A 15,207-nucleotide genomic window follows, 5' to 3' on the forward strand; every position below is an offset into this window, starting at 1 on the left:
AGCAACAAAACAAGTATGCAATGACATTTGATGCCACTTGAAAGCAACACAGAAGTAGAAACATTCAGAATGTATGTCAAGAGACCAGCTAAATGAAGCTGCTAGTTTTTGAACACTTATCCATGAGGACAACCAACAGTTATATACAGTTTTCACTCTGAAGCAGAACTAATTAAGGAAATTTCCCCAGTATAATAAAATCAAAGGGCACTGTTTGTGGAGCCAATAAGCAGCCAATAATAGATGCCAGAGGCAATGTTCTATATAGCATCTAAGGTGACCTCTCAGTGTGTTAAAAGCCTGCAGCCAAATCAATGAAATATGTATAAATGGGTAATGGCCTCTGCAAACGCGGATAAACAACATCTTTTTACTGGAAGGTAAAAAGTATGCATTAATTTTGCAGTCAGGCTGACATGTTCTCCAATGCATCCACTGACTGAATATCAGCTGGTAACTTCTGTTGCCTGCTATAGTGAAAGTATTTGTGAGAGTAATAATAGGTCTAGCTTTGTCTTCAGTGTAGCAAGTATAAACTATGAAGCAACAACTTCTCCATTTCACACTTACAGGTAGGTAGCCGTGTTGGTCTGCCGTAGTCGAAACAACATATTTTTTTAAATTTTGTTTCCATTTCACAGGTATGCTAAATGGGTGTAAGACTGAGCTCTCAAGTTACAATGCCAGCAGGGTTTCAATCATATCATTTATGACCTCAGATGCATTTCAACATGGAAGATACTGGCCTTGGGATTAAGAACATATCACAATTGGCCCAGCTATCCAGTATGGTTTAATACCTGAGAATCTTCAACTAGAGATGTCAAGAATTGAACATAAGACGATGTCCATGTAAAGCAGATGTTCTGTCCCTGAACTATATATACTCTCCACTCATCTAAATTTAGACTGATTCTAAATGTGTTCCCATTTAAACAGTAATACAAGGATCAAACATATATGATAAACAGTTCAACCCTTTATTTTACACTTCACTATAGTTTCTCCTTTCCTCACCTAGGGATACAGCAATGCTAGAGGCTAAGAATAAACATCAGTCTGCTGAGCCAGCTATCCTAGGTGGCAAGAGAGGAAGCTGCCAGCTCTGTTTTGTTCAGAAGAACTGAGACAGCACAGTTTCATCTTATTAGCTCTTAGGGGCTGTTCTGACTTACTACAAGCAATTCTGGTGAATTCTATAGTGTTATTTGGGATGATAATATGAGCCATAGTTCAGGAGTGCCAATACAATGCTTCTCCTCAAAATCCCAGATTTTTAAACCACTGTCACATTGATTTTTGATGCTATCATATTTCATAGGAGTTTTTATTATCAAGACTGTAAAAAATAGCTTTTTCCTTTCCAGATCCCTTATACATTCATCTCTCTCCCCCTCTTAAAATGGATCTCCCCTTGTAAGAAATGTAGGAATAGATTTAAAAGCAGCTAGGGTTGGCATGCTTATCAACCAACCAATCAAATACAGTGGTGCCCTGCAAGACGAATGCCTCGCAAGACGGAAAACTCGCTAGACGAAAGAGTTTTCTGTTTTGGAGGTGCTTCGCAAAACGAATCTCCTATGGGCTTGCTTCGCAAGACGAAAATGTCTTGCGAGGTTCCTGCGGGTTCCCCCCCTTTTTCTAAGCCACTAAGCCGCTTATCAGCTGATCCGATAAGCCGCTAGAAGCCGCTAATAGTGCTAATAGCGCTAATCCACTAATCCGTCAATGGGCTTGCTTCGCAAGACGAAAAAACCGCTAGACGAAGAGAATCACAGAACGGATTCTTTTCGTCTTGCGAGGCACCACTGTATTGTCACTGATCAAAAATTGTCTGATACTCCAAGAATGTGAGAGTGGGGCTTGTGGAACTTCTGCTATTATTATCATAGAGTTGTATACTTGGAAGGGAAACGAGCGTCATCTAGTCCAACCCCCTGCAATGCAGGAATCTCAGCTAAAGCATCCATGACTGATGGCCATCCAACGTCTGCTTAAAAACCTCCAAGGAAGGAGATTCCACCACCTTCTGAAGAAGTCAATTCCACTGCTAAACATCTCTTACTGTCAGAAAGTTCTTCCTGATGTTAAGTTGGAATCTTATTTCCTGTAATTTGAATCCACTGGTTCGGGTCTACCTTCCCTAGCAGAGAGAAAAAGCTTGCTCCATCCTCCATGTGACTGCCCATCAGATATGCAAAGATGGCTATTATATCTCATTTCAGTCTTCTTTTTACCAGGCTGAACATACCCAGTTCTTTCAACTGTTCCTCACAAGGCTTGATTTCCAGACTTTTGATCGTTTTACACCGATCCTGGCCCAACTGCACTGGCTGCCAATTAGCTTCCAGACCCAATTCAAAATGCTGGTTTTGACCGATAAAGCCTTAAAAGGCTCAGGACCACAGTACCTCAAGGACAGCCTCTCCCCATATAAACTGTCCTGGACTCTGTTCATCCTCTGAGGCCCTTCTTCGTATGCCTCCTCCAAGTGAGGTCTGGAGGCCAGCAACACGGGAACAGACCTTTTTCTGCAGTGGCTCCCCATTTATGGAATGCTCTCCCCAGGAAGGTTTGGCTGGCGCCTTCATTATATATTTTTGGGCGCCAGGCAAAAACATTCTTCTCCCAGGCTTTGGCTGATTATTCTACAGCCTTTTAAATGCATATGTGGGAAGGGCAGTATATAAATTTAATAAACAAATAATAAAAAATAAATCTTGGTTGCCATTCTCTGAGTTGGAAGGGACCCCAAGGGTCATGTAGTCCAATCTCATGAGTTGGAATATAAAAAAGATACTTTTACCCCTTCAGTACTTTGTATGTGTATGCAGCTGAGAGAAATAAATAACCTGCTAATTTCTATAGCACTTCATCCTTGAGCCTCCTTATGTAGTATCCTTACTGAATTCAGTATCTGTGCAAGACACTCCTGTGGCAGGAGAAAAGCTGACTGCCTGGCTTCCCAATCTTTGATGTTGTTTAAGCTTTTCCTGCCATGAACCCTCATATGCACAGGACATGGAACCTTTGCCCTAAAATGAAATGTCAGGACTGGCTCTCCAGTCTTGTGACACTGTGACACAAAGTAGCAAATGACCAACATGGCAGGAGGTAGAGCCGTCAAATTCTCTGTCTTGTAATAAGCAGTGATGCAATAGAGCAGGGATGATAACGTCATCTCCTGGGACGTTATTTGCCAATCTTCTACAAACCAAATAAATAGGCTTTTTTTCAGAGAGAAACGAACCAAATAAGCCAAGGGGTTACATTACCAAGTATGTGTAAGGGTTAAGTTGCCACTTTTATTTTTTAGGAAACCAAAATTCTTTTATTCTGGCCAACCAACCTGAGGCAAAATAGTGGCCATGCTAGATGTTAAGCAAGGGGATGAGGGGCTAAGCAAGAAAGTCTGCCCTGGATAAAATATTGCTTTTGTTGTAGTCTTGTGGGGGCATGGCTATGGGGACTGTCATGAACACAGCCTGAACTTAAGGATTTACCACTACACCATACAGTGGTACCTCTGGATGTGAACGGGATCCGTTCCGGAGCCCCATTCGCATCCTGAGTAGAAGGTAACACGCGACTGCGCGTGTCGCCGCTTCCATGCATGCGTGTGACGTCATTTTGAGTGTCTGCGCATGCGGCGAAACCCGGAAGTAACACACTCCATTGCTTCTGGGTCGCTGTGGAGCGCAACCCAAATATACTTAACATGAAGCTACTTCAACCCGAGGTATGACTGTACAGTGATTTCCTGCATAAGGAAGAGCCAGAGCTACTTCTTGGTCTGAGGATAGGGTGTGCCTATCAAGATTGACTGCTATTTGCTCCTCCTCTGTCCATTAATGTTTCTATGGGCTTTTGGCTCTGAAGAGTCCAGGATGCTTCCTGGCTCCCAAAAGCAGGAATCTTGATTTTCAGCCTCTTGACCACTAAAATCTGTTAAGAAAAGTAAGCACTCCGTCCTGCTCTAAAAATGAACTCCTGTTCAACTGAAGGAACAGTTTTATATCCTTATGCAACTTTTATGCCAATTCTAGGTTGCTTTTTCTTTCCTAAAATAAATCTTTTGGTTAAATGTCACATGTCTTATATTTAGACATTCAAAAGATTTCACATACCTTCCTATATGAGACTACTTGTTCAAACTGTAAACTTAACTCTATGATCATTTAAGGTAGATGAGAGCCGCAGACCCTGAGCAGAAATGGAAAGAACCTTGACAAGTTTTGTTCATAGCTGTTTCTTGGGACATCCAGAACACCCAACATTATCAATACTCGATGGCTGCTGCTAAGGGTTTAAATAGTAATGGTAAATAAAGTGTAAGATAATTCACAAGAGTAACCACTGAATGTCTGAAAGGCAGCATTCAATCACCAGTTACAATAAAATGTATTTGAAAACTTGGCAGCAAGACACCTTTTTCTCTCAATGTCAACAATACAATGGGCTGTTTTCTGGATGCAAACCTCACTTAAGCTGGAAAATGAATATAGCTATAGCCTTTGAATTTAAGTAAATCAGTTCTGACTGACTGCATCACTGTATTTTTATCTTTATTGTAGCCATCTTGAACCTTCCCCTCCCTAGAGAAACATGGGCTAATAAAAACATGTATATAAAGTGACAATGTTTAACTGACTGATTTCCAGGGATTTAAAAAATGAACGCACTATCATGTCTAGCACAAAAAGGGAACTACATTTCTCACCCCGTCTCCCTATACTTTGATCTTAGCTTGAAGAGAGAAACCAAAACTACAGCACATTTATATAGATGCTGCTGCATTCTGTTGGTTAATGCCCAATGAAGAATTCTTAACCTTTTGAAACCCTGCTAAATAGTACACAAAATATTGTGTTTATACCAGAAACAGTTGGAGATGCAAGCTTTTTGCCTGGGAAAACCATTTTCAAAGTAGGAGCTGTTTTCCCAGCTGTGAATATGCTTTCCTGGGAAATTTGTTCAGCCCATTACAAAAATATTCAAAGGAATGCAAAATTATTCATTCTTATCTATGCATACAAATATTTCAAACACATTTTTGTACATTTTCTTCAATTTGCTGTCATGACAGAATACTTCATTAATAGCAAAGCAAAGCAACAACAAATAAACGTGTTGCCAATTTATGTACCAAATTAATCCAGATTCCCCCATGAGTAACTTAAGTCTTGTTCACAGAAAGCAGGTTCCCTCATATAGGGTGTTCAAATGGTTCCAAGGTCTTAAGAAAGTTGAATTTACTCCTATAAACAGCCATTTAACATGGGATAAATAGCAGGTTACTAAAGATGGTGGTTTGCAACCCAAATATTCACTCAGTTCCTTTAAAGACCAATAAAGCAGCCCCAGCTATTCCCATTCTTTCCCCCAATGCTTCCCCCATCTGCTTCTTCCATTTATTTGAACGAACAGGTGAGGATTCAATCCACGGAAGATGTGGGTGGAAAAAAAGAAATGCTTGATCTTAGTGAAGAATGTAAGAATACTTAAGGTATTGAATAGAATGAGTGAAATATACAAATTATGTCTACTGCAAGTATTTGCCTTTTGTTTTCCTTTTCATCAAGACTAAAGGAGGATAACATAGTTACAACAAGAACAAAATCATATAAAACTTTTCTGCCACTGCTAACAGGATGCTCTCAAATTATTTTAATGGTTTTAAGAAGACACAGAGATATACAACACCCAAGCCACTTAGGGTTCTTAGATCACAAGCTATACATACAACCCTATAGAGCAATATCTGGGCAATATCTAATTTTCATGATATAGCTCTACGGTGATGTATCACCAGCAAAATAGCACGCTATCTCGATATATCACGATATATATCTGCAGTGGTGGAGGGCCTTACTAGGCCTCTCTGTGGCAGCAAAGGGTGTGCCACGCTTCCTTGCAGCAGCTGAGGGCCTTGAAGAGGCTTCCTGTGGCTTGGAGGGCCTTAAAATGTAAAGAAGTAGTAGATTTTTTAAAAACATACTAAATAAACTTCTATGTACAGTGGTACCTTGGTTCTCGAACTTAATCCATTCCAGGAGTCCATTCGACTTCCGAAACCATTCGAAAAACAAGGTGTGGCTTCTGAATGGCTGCAGGAGCTTCCTGCACTCAAGCGGAAGCCACGTCGGACATTCGGCTTCCAAAAAACGTTCACAAACCGGAACACTTACTTCCAGGTTTGAGGCATTCAGGAGCCAATTTGTTCAGGAGCCAAGCCATTCCGAGGACCATGGTACCACTGTAATATATTTAATATATTTTCAACTAATTTAAGAGTAGTTAAGTGATTTACTAGTCAAGCTGCATCTGCTTCCCCACTCAGAGGTCTAAGTGGAATCAGTGCATGCATAAGCCCCATTGAGTTAAACTAAACTTACTTCTACTTTCCTGGGAGTAAGCCCCATTGAATTCAGTAGGGCTTGCTTGTGAGTAGACACGCCTTTGCTTTCACTGCTTACCTGAAAAACACCCTCCCCATCATTCTCACATAATACCCAACCTCCCATTTCAGCATAAGGCAGCCAGCTAAATCTTCTCACCTTCATTTCTCTCCCCCCCAACAGTCCTCATTCCACCAATCTCTACCTTTTTATAATGGGAGGGAGGGAGGGCGGGCAAGCAAGAAAAATGATAGTCTCCTTTAAATAAGAAAAAGAACCCTTCCTTTTTTACATGGAGGAAAGCTATCTAGAGGGAACAACAAAAATAAACACCACCAGAAAATAAAAATAAAAACTCTTCCCCCTCTTTTTTTCACCGGCGGGGGGCGAGTGTGAGGGGGGCAAAAGAAGAGCTTTCCAGTTCTTTGTTTTGTTTTTGTTTTCAAGTGACACAAAAGGGGGAAGAGCCCCACCAATCCATATTCTTTCTTGAAATTTCATTTTCGGAAGCTGTCTTTTTTATATTAAAAAGAAAAGAAAAGCTTCACATCAATGACTGGAATCAAGACAGATGTAGCTGATCTCTCCACCTGAGCAGCTTGCCCATGCCCAGATCCCCCATTATGTTGGCCTCTCCTGAACAGTCATAGCAATTCAAACATTTTAAAAAATGAATAGTGAATACTTTATACAAAAATATCCTTTGCTCATGCTTTCATGGGGTTCTTCTTTCTTTACTCTGCCACTGGATCTCTGTCCTGCTGTGGGGGGGGGGAGTTCCTGATTGATTATTAGCAGGCTGTGCATAATTAGCTGAGCTCTAAGTGGAAAGATACTGGTGAAGATGAAATAGTTTGCTGGTTTGTGGGAAGGCTTATCATCATTTCTTCTCTGTTAGGAGAGAGAGAACAAAGCTGGAGACACCCTGCATGCAAATTATCTGCAAAGTATCTGTAAACTATCTGTTCAGCTGAGCTACCTACCCCCTGGGAAGCTGTTGAGTGTCCACCTTTTGTTCATTGGCATATTGCCTTGTTAAAACACTCATCAGAATGTTATTTCAAAACTGGTATTCAAAGGTATGGTGATTTAATGCACAACCCTATCATGAAGTAGGCAGCCACTGGATTCTGTACCAAATGCAGCTAGAGATGCCTCAAGCACAACCCAGCATAGAGTAGTTTAGCAGTTCTGAAGAAACAAACAATTGTTGCTAGATCTCAGAAAGGGGGACAAAAAGGGAGCCTTGTGAGACTCCTCTGGGGAAGTCTTACAGAGGTGATGAGCTATTAGCCATCAACGCCCCTCAACCCTGCCAAGCAGTAGTAGTTACACAAATATGGCCAAATCCCACAAACATTTATCATAGTCAATGGCATCAGGGCCTGTGTAAAGGTCAAACAATTTGAACATAACACAAATTCTCCAGGTTATGGTTGTACTGCAGCCAAAGCCTCCAGCTGCTTGTATCTGACAAGGCTCCCATTAGAATTCATGTTTAGAGATAAAAGAAGTAATTATAACTCCACAAATGGCCAACTTTTTTATGAAAGCAACTGCCATGCTGGTGCTGCAAATCAAGACACATCTTTATGCAATGCAATTATGTTTGGTAGATCAACTTCTGTTGATGAAAAATAATGCAAACCTTTTAATAACAAGCTGCAGTCAACCATCAATCCCCCCCCCCCCGTAATCTGACTCAATAAGGGATGAGACTGGCAGCAATTATAACTCCTACCACAACACTTAAGTGCCTCTTACTATGGTTTTTAAAAAATGAGACATGGCTGATATTTCTCTACAATTGCATGAAATATTAGTTTTGTGTGAAGGTATACAAGCACCCCCTCTCCAACTACCTATAACAGACATATTTTAACTCTGTTATCAGCAACTAAGGTTCCCTTTTAGTCAGAATTTGCAACTGATTAGCGAACTTTGGTTAACTTGCTTTCAGCTAGACAGTGGCAGTGCTGATGTAACACTCACAGTTCAGGCTAGCAAGGAAAAGGCAGGAGAAATTGTGCTCAAGGCGGAAGGGAACACATGGCCCCACAACCAACTCCTTATCTCTTAAGCATTGTTACAAGATCGGGATCATTATTTACCTCAACCCAATGTGGCCTCTAAAGCCATTCATACTAATGCTTAGCAAAGTACTTAAGTTGCTTGTTGCTATTTAATGTAAAAGGAAGGAAATGAATAGATGAAAAATCAATAAAGAAAGATTGCTCTGAAAGGTCAACATGTCTTACAGGCAAATGTACTAGTCTTATTTGAGCAAAATTTTTGTTGGAACAAATTTCATTAAAAGTATGGTCAACATAATATTGAACTTCTTCACTTACGAAATATTTCAGCTTGCTTTTAAACAGCTCTGCACCGAAATCAATTAGAAATTTGCATTTTACACTTTGGAGATTGGAAATGTGAGGACAGAAAAGCTGTGTAAATCACAGCTATATGCAGCAACCTAATGAATCAGTGAAATATCTTTCCCCATCAAAAATGAACCATATAGCAATGCATTTCCCAACTTTAAAATTAAATAGTAATGTTGACTTTTTGCCAATCAATCAAAAACATCATTTATAGAAACCAAAGAGCAAACCTCGTTTCCTCAATGACAACCAAGAATTTCAGCTATATAACCACCATTCTCTCTAACTAATCTTATACTCTAGTTGTAATATACTGGCACTTTTCAAAACTGCTACCACTACACAGCATATAACCTTGCTGTAAACAACATGCCAATATCAAGCAACCTCTTGGCCTCTTCTGTTTAGCAAATGACACAGCCTACAGAGCTGGGAAGTAGGGGGCATATGAAGAATTTCCTCTCGTCTCAGCAGGAACATTGGGATGGGTAGTCAGGTCCTGATAACAAGGGACAGATTATGGAACAAAGGGCAGCATCTTAGGGCTGCTTCACATCTTACATTTTTAATGCATACACATTTTATTTTAGGTAAACAGATGTGCACTATACCATCTGATGTGTGGTAAGAGTATTCCTTCCACTTTTCCTTTCTGAGACATCACCAAATTACTCAGTGAACAAAAACAGCAAAATTTGGAGCTGAAAAGGTGAATATAAATAACTTTATTATAGACAGTGCAGAAAACACTTGAGGAGAGTCAACCATCTTCCACCCATTTTCTTCAAGTGTGAGCTGTTCCAATAGTGTCTGGACAGCAAATGGCAACAGACTCCCAACTTCCCTCAGATTTCAAGCATGTCACATGTAGGATTTTATTTACACTTATGAGAAATGTGTACATACACACTGTAGAACTTAAGTAACATTGCCTACATGTATATTTTACTATATTTACCCTCACTCAGAATCTGTGTGTTGATGCAAATCCTGCACATGTGCATTTTTACACGTGTCTATGTATTTTTGCCCCTACACATATTTGCATCTGTGAGGATGAAGTATCACAATATATTTAGAAATTTGACTTGATAGTAGTTACTACCTAACTACAGAACTGTGTGCACACATTTTGTAGGCGCCTAGGTACATGCTTGAGGTCAAGATATAAGATTTTTAAAGCTAGTTGGTTTCTTTCCTTGCCTACTTTTATTCATTCAGTGCATCACAACAAGAAAACATTTATTTCCAAAACTGATAACATGCTTTGCATGGCACTTATCCCAATAAAGTTATCATTTTGCAAATATTTTCCAGTGTCAAGATGTGCATCTTCTCCTGCAAATACGAAAATATGCAAGTTCAACAAACTCATACTTGTTCACCCACCTCCAGATTCTGTTTTTTCAACTTAGGTTCATCAACCTGTTGCTCCTTTTCTGATATGAGATGCTTCATTTTTTCCTTTTTCTTTTCTGCCAAGTGATGCTTCATTTCTTCCTTTTTCTTTTCTGTCTTCATGTCGGTAGCTTTTCTTTTCTTTGCCATTCTAACAATTGAAATGTGCATTTTTTGTTAAACAATCTATGTGTCATTTCATTGTACATAAGAACCACCATCAATGATTTATTTCTTGAAAATTTAGCAAGACATACAAATGTTTTTCACAAAGCTCCTGTCATGAAAGCAAGTAGTTTTAAAGTGTCCTGCGTTTCCCCAGATGTTGTTGGACTATAACTCCCATCATCCCTGAGCTCTGGCCTTGCTAGCTAGGGGTGATGGGAGTTGTAGTTCAACAACATCTGGGGACCCACAGATTGAGAAAGGCTGGTTTAGGGGAACTCTTTCTCCATTGTCTCATCTGATGTGGAACCCTTAAGGCTGCATGGAAGTCCTGTGTGTTGAGCTGGGTTCTTCTAGGGCAGGCATAGGCAACCTCGGCCCACCAGATGTTTTCGGACTACAATTCTCATCATCCCTGGCCACTAGTCCTGTTAGCTAGGGATCATGGGAGTTGTAGTCCCAAAACTTCTGGCGGCCCGAGGTTGCCTATGCCTGTTCTAGGGCCTAGGCCAAGTACTCAGTTCAGACTGGTCATTAGCATTACCCGAACATCAAGCGAGTGTGATAGAACACAACTAACACTCCCCTGCAACTTGGTAGTGGTGGGCAAGTCATCTTTTAGTATAAAAACTACTGTTAAGTAAATAAATGTACAACTTTTTGTTTTGACTTTTTATACATAATCTCAACTATTAATAAGTGCATTACATAGTTAAGTACATGGATTACCAAATTACAACCTGAACTACATTCTTATATCTGCATGAGCTAAATATACTATCACATTGTATGAATATTATATTTAACTCCAGAAAAAATATATACCGGGCCTCAATATATGGCCACGCTGCGTCCATAGTTGCAATGATCAACATACAAGTATGTTCACTTTTTCACAGTCCTACAGGAACCACAAGAAAAAAGGGAAGAGTTGGTTCCTAGCTAAAAATACAACAGGGTGCCAAACTCCCTGTTTTCTAGGCTCCACCCATCCCCCCCCCCATGTAACTACGAAAGCCTAGTTCTGTAATTAATCTGGCAACTCTAATGGGGGTAAGGATTGCCTCAGAGAGCTATTAAAAATTCTCTTGGAAAGATTTGGTGGACAGACTTTACTTCCATACAAGTGATTAATCGCCGCATTTGAAAACAGGAATTAATTGTCCTCCAGGCAAATTGAGAGTGAGCTGGGGATTAATTTCCCCTATAATGTGGTATACAGTGCAATTGCTAGAGGCATCTAGATTAGTTTGTTGTTCCTTTGCTCCACAAGAACAGATGGCAGAGAGTAGTACTCTGAAGACAGCATACTACACTAGATAATGTGGACAAATATATAGACATTTGGGTTTTAGACAAAATATCCTCTGCCTGAATTAACTTCAAGCCTCTTGTAAAAGTGTACTGTACATAAATCCTAGAAACCTATATGTGGCCTAGCAGTAACAGGTGTTTTAAATCAAAAGGTATCCTACTTGATTCTAGAAACAACCTAGAACATTTCAAGGAAATGCCCTATCTGCTTTTGACTATAATGGATACTGTGATCAGTCACTTTTGCAGACAATAGGCTCCAACCTTCATTGGAAATATAATCCACCTCATGAAAAGTCATATCTTGTCAGGATACAGCATTAATTAAAAAGCAAATACTTTCTGACACAGAGAGGCAGAATAGAACATGTAATCTTTGAGACACAAGGCTGTCCCATTGTTTTTGTTGTGGCCATTTTAACATAGCTGCCCCTCAAGGTGTTTCTATTTTCCTCTGTGAAATGTTGCATAGCACCCCCTCCTTCTAAAGTAGGGATGTGCATACATTAGATCCTCCACAATATTAGCTGTCTCAGTCTACAACATTTGATGGACTCTAGTCTGTGAAAGCTTACAGCAGTCTTTCAAGGTGACATAAGACTCTTTTGTTTCTGATGCAACAAGTACAGGCTACATCTGGAAAACATTATTTTGGACACCTAAAAACAGGTTCAGCCAACCTGATCTCTAGATATTCTGGACAACTCACATCATCCCTGACCACTGACTATGATGGCTGGGGCTGATGTGAGTTGCAGTTCACATCTGGAGGGTACCACATAGACTACTCTACTACAAAGACTAAGAGATTTATTGTAGTTTAAGCTTTCATGGATTAGGATCTATGTCACCATATGCACCTATGGCTACCCTGAGTTGGCAGGTGTTATGTGTACCATGGTTAATGTACCAAACTAAGAGAACATGGGGTACCTCTTTTGTTTTTCACGTTCAGCAAGTATTTAAACAGGCACTTAAAAGTACTGGATTTTAAACACCAGCTTAAAACACGTTTGTTCTCTCAGGCGTTCACTGATGTGTGATCCAGTAAAGTTGATTGCGCATTAATTTGATTATTGACATATAAACTTTGCTGCTAGTGATGTAATTTAAGTGATTATTTTGTTTCCCACCCTTATTCCTTTTTCTTTGGCCGTATAGAAATGTTTACAATAGGTCTTAACCTCTGCAAGGCTTCATACTCCTCAGGTGGCCTGAGTAACCTCAAGAGGAGCAACTACATTACCCTGTGATAAGAAAAAGTGAGAGTTTACAATAAATTTATTACAATATAAGCTTTCATGGGTGAAAAGCAGCTTTGCCAGACGTTGGCAAGGGCAATACCTAAACGTAATTCACGCAAAACCGTACAGAGAACGTTTTTAATGCTTAAGCTTATGGTTGCCATCAATTTAATTTTAATTAATTTTTATAATGAAATGTTTTTAGAATGTTGCACTATTTTATTGTTGTTAGCCGCCCTGAGCCCGGCTTCGGCTTGGGAGGGCGGGATATAAATAAAATTTATTATCATTACTATTATTATTATTTCCCCTCAGCCTGGCCTACCTATGGCGCCTGTGGTGAGGCTAAAATTGGAGCGGGGAGACCAGACACCCTTCCCTCTCAGCCTGGCCTCCCTCACAGGCCTGTCGTGAGTCTAAACTGGGGGGGGGGGGGGTTTGACAGTCGGCGGCCAGCCACTCTCTTTCTCAGCCTGGCCTCCCTCACAGGTCTGTTGTGAGTCTAAACTGGGGGGGGGGGGTTGAGAGTCGGCGGCCAGCCACTCTCTTTCTCAGCCTGGCCTCCCTCACAGGTCTGTTGTGAGTCCGGTTGGGGGGGGGGAAATGAAGGCGCTCGTGAGGAAAGTGAGGGGGAAGAGTCTTTCCCTCACACAGGCACGTGTTGCGCGCCACCCCCTCGCCGGCGCCCTTCTGGTCGGGGTGGGGTAGGGACCTTTCTCTACCCCCACAGGAACCCTAAACCGCGACACCCACACCCGCCCCGGTCCCCTCAGAGGCGGCCGCCTCCCTCTCACGCCACCCACCTCACTCTCAAGCCCGCCTCCTCAGCTGCGGCCGCTCACGCGCTTCCTCGCGCACGTTTCAACCCAGCGCCTCAGACCGCCCCGGCGCTCCCATTGGGTGCCCGGAGGCCACGCGCTCGCCCGCATTGGACCCTCCGGGTTCCAATCAAGCAGCGGAGCTAATCAAAATCGAATGCTGCGGAACCCAGGCCCTCCTTCTCCGTCGCGCCCTGGGGGGGGGAAGGCGGGGCGGGGCTTGGAGCAAGCACGTGAAGAATGCGCGAGCCCTGGGTTTCTCCCTTCCTATTGGGCTCAAAGGCCGTCGCTCTTCTTCTCCTCCCGCCCCACCCGCTACGCCGCCGCCTCGTCTAGTGCGCGTGACGTCTGCGTTCGCCGTTGCGTCCACGTGGCTTTCTCTCTTGGCTGGTGCAGCGCACTACCACGCCACAGGGAGATGCGCAAAACTGGGGCAGGCTCCAATTCAGACCACACCCAGGGAGAAGTAGATTATGATTGTGATTGTTTATTCAGTTTAGTAGCCGCTTAATTTTTATTTTTTTTTTAAGTAGCCCAGCAAATTTTGGGAGCCAGTGCAATTGTTTTCAGTGAAAGCATTAACTTTGTGGTATTCTGCCACAGTGATCAGTCAAGCACAGGGGTCAGCAAACTTTTTCAGCAGGGGGCCCGTCCACTGTCCCTCAGACCTTGTGGTGGGCTGGACTATATTTTGAAAAAAATATATGAACGAATTCCTATGCCCCACAAACAACTCAGGGATGCATTTTTTTAAAAAAGGACACATTCTACTCATGTAAAAACACGCTGATTCCCGGACCGTCCGCAGGCGATTGGGCCGGATCCAGCCCTCGGGCCTTAGTTTGCCTACCCATGAACTGGAGCTATCAAGGTGGCTTGCAATAGATTTAAAAATACAGTAAAACAATAGTGGGGAGTGAGGTGTTGTCAGTCTGTTCTTAATACTAACTAGTATTATAGAGCAGCGGGGAAAATAAGCATTTTCTGCCCTAAATGTGATTCTTCAGGTCAGGGAATAATGTGTTTTCCCTATTATATTTGAGTGAAATTGAGTGATTCTTATTTATAGGGGATGAGTACATCCCCTCTGGTACATCATGCTCCTTCTGGGGTAGTTTGTCCACCTTTGGTTCCTATCCTGCACTTGGCTCTCACCTGTGGCTCCCAGAAACTGTCATCCCTGTGAAGGAGGCTGGGCTGAGAGGCAGTGACTGGCTTCCAAGGCCACCCAGTGACCTTCATGGCCGAGTGGGGATTTGAACCCTGCTCTCCCAGGTCCTAGTCCGACACTTTAACCACTACACTACACTGTCTCTCAATGATTAAGAAATCATTGAGGTATTATTAGTGGGAGAAGAATATGGTGACCAGTACAGAGGAAGAGCCATGACTCCCTTTGGTCAGCTGTCAGAGGGATCATTTCCACATTTTGCTCTCGAAAGAAATGCATCTGCTGGAATATTTACAAGGCGCACAAAATTACATT

General features: G+C 41.8%; 1 protein-coding gene across 2 annotated transcripts in view; it reads right to left on the reverse strand.

The window, feature by feature from the left end:
• Positions 1 to 13,863, reverse strand: part of CHLSN (cholesin) — a 140,110-nt gene extending 126,247 nt beyond the window's left edge. Inside the window, exons 1-2 of one of the 2 annotated variants that reach the window (XM_082199939.1) lie at positions 13,707 to 13,863; positions 10,172 to 10,331 (exon numbers count right to left, since the gene is read on the reverse strand). In XM_082199939.1, coding sequence (XP_082056065.1) covers positions 10,172 to 10,330 — 159 coding nt within the window. In that variant the 5' untranslated portion in view covers position 10,331; positions 13,707 to 13,863. The remainder of the gene's footprint in view (positions 1 to 10,171; positions 10,332 to 13,706) is intronic. The other variant, XM_082199940.1, reaches the window with a different exon arrangement.
• Between the last annotated feature and the right edge of the window lie 1,344 nt (positions 13,864 to 15,207).

This window comes from Podarcis vaucheri (genome assembly GCF_965113315.1).
Source record: "Podarcis vaucheri genome assembly, chromosome: 14".
Classification (NCBI taxonomy): Eukaryota; Metazoa; Chordata; class Lepidosauria; order Squamata; family Lacertidae; genus Podarcis; species Podarcis vaucheri.